General features: G+C 47.8%; 1 protein-coding gene across 4 annotated transcripts in view; it reads right to left on the bottom strand.

The window, feature by feature from the left end:
• The window catches only part of Ascc1 (activating signal cointegrator 1 complex subunit 1), a 91410-nt gene that overhangs the window by 30315 nt on the left and 52919 nt on the right, over positions 1 to 8176 (bottom strand). For all 4 annotated transcript variants that reach the window (XM_021204824.1, XM_029542479.1, XM_021204826.2 and 1 more), the window contains exons 8-9: positions 7003 to 7127; positions 5216 to 5301 (exon numbers count right to left, since the gene is read on the bottom strand). In XM_021204824.1, coding sequence (XP_021060483.1) covers positions 5216 to 5301; positions 7003 to 7127 — 211 coding nt within the window. The remainder of the gene's footprint in view (positions 1 to 5215; positions 5302 to 7002; positions 7128 to 8176) is intronic.

The raw sequence follows: 8176 nt of genomic DNA, 5'->3' as shown, positions 1-8176 counted from the left end.
TCCTCCTCCTCCCTCCTCCTCCTCCCTCCTCCATCAAGGCCTGATTGTGACTCCCACCATGGTCACAAGAGTGTCTCCTAATAAAGCTCGCTTCTAAAAGGTAAAAATGAATGAGTAAATGAAATGTGTTTACCCTCCCTGGTTTCCTCTAAGGACTCTAAGGAAGGAACCAGGATCAAATGAAGATGGATGAAATGCTGGGAGAGGCTGCTCACAACCAACTCAGAGTGGACGAGGGACTGGAACCATGTTTAAGGGGGAAACTATTAAAACTAACATACCCAGCTTAATGATGCCCACCTCCTAAGCTAAGACACCCTCATAATAAACTAATGTCCCCCAGACTTGCCTTACAGTTTCACAGTGGTTTTGTTTTTGAGAGAGTCTCGTTCTGCAGCCCACGATCCCCTGGAGCTCATTATGTAGCTCAGGATGGCCTTAAACACAGGGCAATCCTTTTGCCTCAGCTCCAGCCCCCAAGTGCTACAGTTGCACACCTGAGTTAGCACATCAGGGTTAAAATAAACCTTCCCCTGCAGCTTGATGAACTGAACCCAGCCCTTATGCATGCTAGGCAAGCAATCACCACCTAGCTACTCCTCCAGCCCTACTTTGGTATCTCTGAGACCTGGCCTCCGTAAGTTTCCAAGGCAGGCTTTGGACCTGCCATCCTCCTGAATGGCTCTTGATGGCTGGGACCTGCGGTGCTTCCATGGCCCCTCGGACTCCCTGGCTTGTCTTTGCCACTCAGGGCTTCCTCCTCAGCCTGCAGTCAGTCTGTTGAGAGGAAGGTATAGAGACTGGTTCTGTTGCTTCAAGCTACTTCTCAAGCCCCCGGGGAAGAAGGCCATCGTGCCTGGTTGCTGGGGGCTGCCCACTGACAAGTCACTTCCCTTAGCACCCGCTGTCCTCACATCAGCCTTGTGTCTCCAGTTACATGGCCCCACAGCCAACGGTTACACAGATGCATCTTCACTGCTACCTCTCAGAAGTGGAAACTTTCAGGGAACATCATCCTATTCATCTGGCCTGGGCCATCTTCACCGATACCATGTGCCCTCCTCCTGGAGCTGTCAGCCTGCCATAAAAACACCACGGCTGACTGTACTCTCCCATGTCTGCTCTGAATGGCACAGAACAACTCTTTGTCAGGCCCTTCTTCCCAAGTCTTATTTTAACCAGGAATAACCAGACGCCAGTCAATTACAGCTTCTCTGGCTCTGAAAAGAGCTGTACAAAAGGGAAAAGTGCCTTTTACTTCCAAAGCCATCAGAGATTTTTTTTCTTATTACCATGGCAGGGAGCACATACACTACTCCACGGAGCCAGGGGAACGGATCTCCCTCCTGGAGCAGAGCAGCGATCGGCAGGCACTCACTACATCCTCAGAGCAATGAGCAACAACTTTCCCAGCTTAGTTTCCCATGGCAGCTGAGTTGCCTGGCTTTCCCCCAAGGCTGCCTCCTGAAGACCCACCTGCTCCCTGGCCCATGAGCTGTTAGTGTGCTTGTTAGTGCGTTGGAAAAGCTTGTGTTCCTCTGTTCAGCTTTCTGTTTATTCTAGTCAGCTCCTATTTTGTTAGTGCCTTTGTTTTTCTTTCTTAAAATAATAATTTTGAGGTCTGTGAGATAGTTCATTCCAAAAAAGCAGTTGCCACCAAGCTTGACTGCCTGACTAGATCCTGGGGACCTTTTTCGGTAGGAGGGAGAAACCAAAGATGTCCTTGGGCCTCCTCATGCTTGTGTCCATGCAATTTAAAATGCAAAATAAGCCAGGAGTGATGGTGCATTCCCAGCATTTGGGAAGCAGAGGAAGACAGATCTCCATGACTTCAAGGCCAGCCTGGTCTACATAGTGAGTTCCAAGCCAACCAAGGTTACATAATAAGACCCTGTCTCAAAAAACAAAAATTAAAATAAGAAAAATTTCATTGTTGAAACATAAAAACAATCTGTTTTCTGAATATTTTCTTTCATTTCAAGGGTTTCAGAGGACATGGCTTCTCATGTTCTAGTTAGCAGAGCAAATCCATAGGTGGCAGACTACAGTTATGTCGGGTGGATTTATGCTGGGCTGGTATGGCAGTGACACCCACAATGCCTTCATTTTATTTTATTTTTTTTTTTTTGAGAGATTTATTCCCTTGGTTGAAACACAGGTGAAAGGTTCTATCTCCTGAAACTAACGATTAAGAAGTAAACTAAGGGGAACTAGAGAGATTAGAGGGTGCCCTGCCCAGGGATCCAAGGGCACACATTTCTCTTCCACACATCTGCCCATGATTTTACACTATAACTGCCTGATAATGTGCCCCCTTAGAGGCAGGAGGGCTAACCGCTGCCTCGTCTTCAGAGCAGGAAGCGATCTCTTATCTAGTTGGTGTACTCGGAACAGGGCTCTGATTGTCAAGATTTTGTTGCTGGAGCTTGGATTCAGTGTCCACCTTACATGATGTACTGGCAGGTTTTGTGTCAACTTGACACAGCTGGACTTATCACAGAGAAAGGAGCCTCCCTTGAGGAAATGCCTCCATGAGATCCAGCTGTAAGGCATTTTCTCAATTAGTGATGGGGGAGGAGGGGTATTGTGGGTGATGCCATCCCTGGGCTGACAGTCTTGGGTTCTATAACAAAGCAAATCAAGCAAGCCAGGGGAAGCAAGCCAGTAATGAACATCCCTCCATGGCCTCTGCATCAGCTCTTGTTTTTCCTGACCTGCTTGAGTTCCTGTCCTGAATAAACTGAGTTCCTGTAAACTGAATAAATCCTTTCCTCCCCAACTTTCTTCTTCTTCTTCTTCTTCTTTTTTTTTTTTTTGGTTTTTCGAGACAGGGTTTCTCTGTATAGCCCTGGCTGTCCTGAAACTCACTTTGTAGACCAGGCTAGCCTCGGACTCAGAAATCCGCCTGCCTCTGCCTCCCAAGTGCTGGGATTCCCAACTTGCTTCTTGGTCATGATGTTTGTGCAGGAAATCCCTGACTAAGACAATGGACACCTGTTCTACCACTGTGTTACACTCCACACCCAAACATCTGCCCCGACTTAAGAGTTTTAATCAGGCATTACTCTGGCTCTGACAAACATGATCTCAGATATCTCATGATTTCCACCTAAATACCGACTACCCTTGCACAAAGCAGCAGGAAAATGCTAAAGCCCAAAGTTCTGAGTATTCTTGTAGGTTCCAGTCTGTGCCGATAACTAAAATTGCTTTCCTGCAAGTCTAACCACAGTGGGCTCTGTGTTAGAGATTCATGGTCTCCAAACTCTTCCCTGGGCCCAGCTCAAAGCCCCCCTGGGCATGAGGAAGGGTACTGTGGCTTGTCAACACTAGAGGGAGCTACACTCACATCACCACAGGGTGGTTCAGGTCAGGAAACTTCAAGGGATCGTTCTCCCCAAACTGATGGTCCTGGAGCCAGAGCCTGTGGCCAGTGTTCAGGACAAGCATTCTACCACAGGTGAGAACCCCCACCCGTGACTGCTAGCTTCTCATCTATGATAGCTTGTAGGCGGGTGGGTGGCAGGCTGGTGATGAATTCCGCTGTAATTAACACTCCCATTCTTCTGTATGATTCAATGCTTCTCTTCCTCTATTACTTTAGTCTGGGAATTTTCTGTTCACAGCTTTTGTTTGTTTCTTTGGTTTTCAGAGCAGGGTCTTATGTACCTCAGGCCAACCTCAGTCTCGCTATATGGCTGTGGAGGACTCTGCCTTCCTCGTGCTTCTCCCTCCATTTCCTAAATGAGGGATTTCAGGCTTACCCTGGCCCACTGTGTCAGGCATACTTGGGTTTTGTTGTTGTTATACTTGGTTATGTTTGTTTTTGTTGTTTCCTTTTCTTTTTTTTTAAAGAACAATGTAGAAAGAAACCTTTAGGAATGTCTTAAAGCCAACTTGGTTCTCATGGAATTCAAATGAAGCTCAAACAGCTTGTCAGGGAGAGGAGCTTTCTGTGAAGAACCTTTAGGATGGAAGCAGGGAAGGGAGGGGTAAAGACCAGTGCATCTAAGATGCAGTGCTCTGACCACTGTTACACACTGTGATGGCTAGTCTTGACTACACCCAGAGTCAACTAAAACCAAAGCAGCTGGGCACACCTGTGAGGGCTGGGCACACCTGTGAGGGCTGGGCACACCTGTGAGGGCTGGGCACATCTGTGAAGGCTTGGCACACCTGTGAGGGATAGGCACACCTGTGAGGGCTGGGCACACCTGTGAGGAGATTTTTTCCTTGCCTGGGTCATCTGAACCCAGATCATTTGATGTGGTAATACCCACCCTAAATCTGAGCCATGCCTTCTTGTCAGGCTATATAAAGGACACAAAGGAAGGATGCTTTTGCTCTTTGCCTGCTTGCCTTTACTCTTGTTGGCAAGTTCGCTAGTATCAGAACCGACTTCTCTGGGATTCCAGTATGTACTGAAGACCAGCTGAGATGGACTGAATGGCTATCCTGAACTTTCCATCCATAGATAGACATATACAAGATAAACATGTAAATATCAATTCTGTCCCTCCAGAGAACTCTGACTAATAGACGTGCACACTCTCTACCTCTAGAAAGCATTCATGGCCTTGAAACTGTGTGACCTAAACCATCAGCAAATATGAGACTCATCAATGGCCTGTCTGTTTCTCTGCCCAGAGGAGCCACAGCACGTTCACCTGACTGCAGCTGCAATAGAGGCAGTGTGCAGGAGACAGAGATGCAGGGCAGAAGAACTTGCGTTTTCCTGTCTCAAAGATGACTGTGATTCAGAACAGTGAGGTCTCAGCAGTCAAGACACTGACTACCTACTTTTAGGACACAGGCTGCTCCTGAGTAAAAATAGACTAGAACTAACCTTGGAAAGCAACTCTGTGGGTGAAGGGGAAAATGTACTAGATCAAAAAAAATTTTTCACTTTAAAAACGCAAGCTCAAACCTCTAGAGTATAAAGTGAAACGCACTGGGTTCAAACCAAGTCTCAAAGTAGCTGGGAAATGTTAGTCTTTCTTAAGTCACAGACTGCAAACACTCTAGAGGTGCGAAGAGGATGGAAGGACAGCCAGATGGATCTAGAGGTCTCCCCCATCACCCTCTCTCTGACACTACAACGTTTTGCGTCCTTTCACAAGAAGCAGAAGGAAGCACGTCAGTGTGAAAAGGCAATACCTTGCTTCCTCCTCATTCGGGGCCAAAAGACCACCATGCCACTCGACAGCATACTGACCTTTAAAATGTTCCGGCCATCAAAAGACTCTCTCTCCTTGAAGATGTACTTGCCATCTGCTGTGTAGAGATTGTACCTGCCTTCCGCTGTAAATAACGCAGAGACAGTGTGAGAGGAGCTGAGCAGGCTGTTTGTACCTGCCCTGTTGGTCCCCAGGCTGCTTAGCAAACTTCTCACCTCCTGCTTTAGGAAGCAACAGAGGACCGAGGAGGAGCAGCTGCGAGTCAGGATAGGAGGCTCCCATGCGGCAGTGCCAACCGCCCGTGTGTCTTCATTCCTTCAGAGCTCTCGGGCACTAACTGTACACACTGGGTAACTGACAGCTCTCCCACGGATCTCTTTCCCACTAAGTCACCTCCAGGGCTTTACAACCCCCAAATACGTAGCATGTGATTTTCATTGTGTTAAAACACACAATATAAGCTCACATATAAACTATTCAAAGTTGCTGGCATCCAGGCTTTGGGTTAACCTAAGGATTCCTTCCACATTGGCTTGGGGGTGGGGGAGTGTCTCCATGAAAGCTATCCCTACATTCTACATGGGAAGGCAGCAAGTCTATGACCTTGGCCTAAACAAAACTGCAATTTAGCTGACTGAGTTAATTTAGGTTGCATGTCCCAAAAGATGTTCTTAAAGGACAGCCAGAAGACTATCAAAGGAATGGAGATGGGGGGGGGGGGAGTAACATAGCTTTTCATGTCCTTTTCAAGTAAAAATTCAATACAGAGAAGAGAACAGGGAAGAGAAAATTCAAAGGCCCTCAAGGATTATTTAACTTTCAGAATGCTGTCAGGCTGCAACTCTTTCCTGCCTTCTGGCAGACCTATGCACATTCCTTTCTACTTCTCTGTTCCATCTTCTACTATACAGGTCTGCAGAGTCCCAGGTCTAACAACTGCATGAGCACATCCCAGTTTAGCTATGTGTGTGGGAGCTCCTGACCTAGCTCAGAATAGGAAGCGTTCTGAACAAGACCCCACCTTCAGGCATACCCCTGAGCTTGAAATCAGTTCTGAGAGCCAGCGCGGTAGCACAGTCCTATAAAGCTAGCGCTAGATATGTGGAAGATCAAGGGCTCAAGGTCATGTCCCTTCTGCAGAGCAAACTGAAGGCCAGCCTGAATTACATGAGATCCTGTCTCAAAAACACAAGCAAAACAAACAAAACAACTTCCCTGCTAAGAAAAAAGAATAGGAGCAGCCTGGAAAGAAGCAAGTCAATACCAAAGAAACTTAAAAAGCAGACGATGTGAGTAGGGAGACGCTCAGTCAGGAAAGCGCTGGCCTTGCAGTATGAGGGCCTCACTAAGCTTAATCCCCAGAACCCATGGGGGAAAGGCTGGCACGGTCCTGGTCTTACTGGACAGCCAGCCCACCCTATTCAGTGAATTACAGGCAAGTGGGGGACCCTGTGGATGGTATCAAAGGAAGCGGGCAAGGTGCAGGGAGAGAGAGGCTCTGCACTGTTTGGGTTAAATGTACCTGGGCACCTTAAATCCTTCTTCGGGAAGAGATGCTCAATGGCTGAAAGTAGGGCCTCATGCATACTAAACAAGCACTTTACCCTACACTGTACCCAACCCATATCTCATATTTCTGTATGCAAAATCTAACAGCCCCATGTGTGACAGAACTAACTGCATGCTAGGCATGCCCCTGCTGCATGCACTGGGTTCCCCAGAGAAAAGGCTTATCAGGGACTCCTGGCCACCGCTCATGTAAAACACTAGCAAGTCTCAGAGGCATTGTTGGTCGCTGCCCTGCTGCAGCTCTTCAGGGACTTACCATTGGGGTCTTTCCTGAGCAGTGTGTTCATGACCGTGGCATGCAGTTTCACACTGGTCCATTCTTTCACGATGAGTCCCAGGGACTGAAAGCGCTCCAGCACTCGATCAACCAGCTCCTGCAGCCTGGAGTTTGAAGCACAGAAGTTTTAGTAAACCCTGACCCCTGACCACTGATTCAACACAAATGGAGTGTGTGCTCTGAGCCAGTCATGCCCAGCAGTGGCAAGGGCCACAGCCCCGGGCAGAGATCACTGTCTGATTAAGGAAAAGTCACAGCCAGTTACGGTAGCACAAGCCTGACATCCCACCACCCAGGAGACAGAGGAAGGGAGTCATAAATAACTCTGTTTGTTGTTTGCTTATTTGTTTGTGAGTCCATTCTCACTACACAGAACTGGCTAGCCTAGAGCTCACTCTGCAGACCAGGCTGGCCTCAGATTCACAGCAATCAGGCTGCCTTTGCTTCCCAAGTAGTAAGATGAAGGATGTAAGCCACCAAGCCTGGCAGGTTTATAAGCTTGAAGCAAACATGAGACACACAGAGTTCCAGGGCAGTGCATGGGTCACAAAACAAGACCCTGGGGAGAGGGCCAGGAGAGGGAAAGAGATGTCACTGCAGTGCAATATTGGTTTTATGACCATAGTTGACTTTGTGGAGACATAGATTTAAGCATGTTCTTGAAGGATTAATAAAGATTCACAGACAAACCAGAAAAGTATGGGCACTTCAAGTTATTAAAAAGCAGTTCATGCAAGACGTCAAGGCGTGAAGGGTCACAGTCTGCTGGCTACTGGACCCCTGTGACGGAGTAAGAAGGGCTGGGTGTGAGGCAATGGCCAGACCCGAGTCAAGCTCTTACGGGGACGCTGGGACCCAATGTCTATCTCTGCGTTTTGACTCTGGCAAGGAGAAAGTGCTTCCAAAGAGGAGAGCAAAAAAGAAAGAGGCAGTGGACAGGACGGCAGGGCGGCCACTTCCATCGAGAAAGAACAGCAGACAATACACTGGCCACTGCACGCAGCACAGCACGCTGAGCCACCTTCACAGCACATGGTTACTCAATCACCAATGAAGGCGCTAAGCAGAGGCAAGTTATGGAACTTAAACAAGGTCATGTAACTTCTAGGTGGCAAATCCAAAATCATTCTCTCTCTCTCTCTCTCTCTCTCTC

Source organism: Mus pahari, chromosome 9 (genome assembly GCF_900095145.1).
Source record: "Mus pahari chromosome 9, PAHARI_EIJ_v1.1, whole genome shotgun sequence".
Classification (NCBI taxonomy): Eukaryota; Metazoa; Chordata; class Mammalia; order Rodentia; family Muridae; genus Mus; species Mus pahari.
This window is presented reverse-complemented; position numbering and strand designations above follow the sequence as displayed.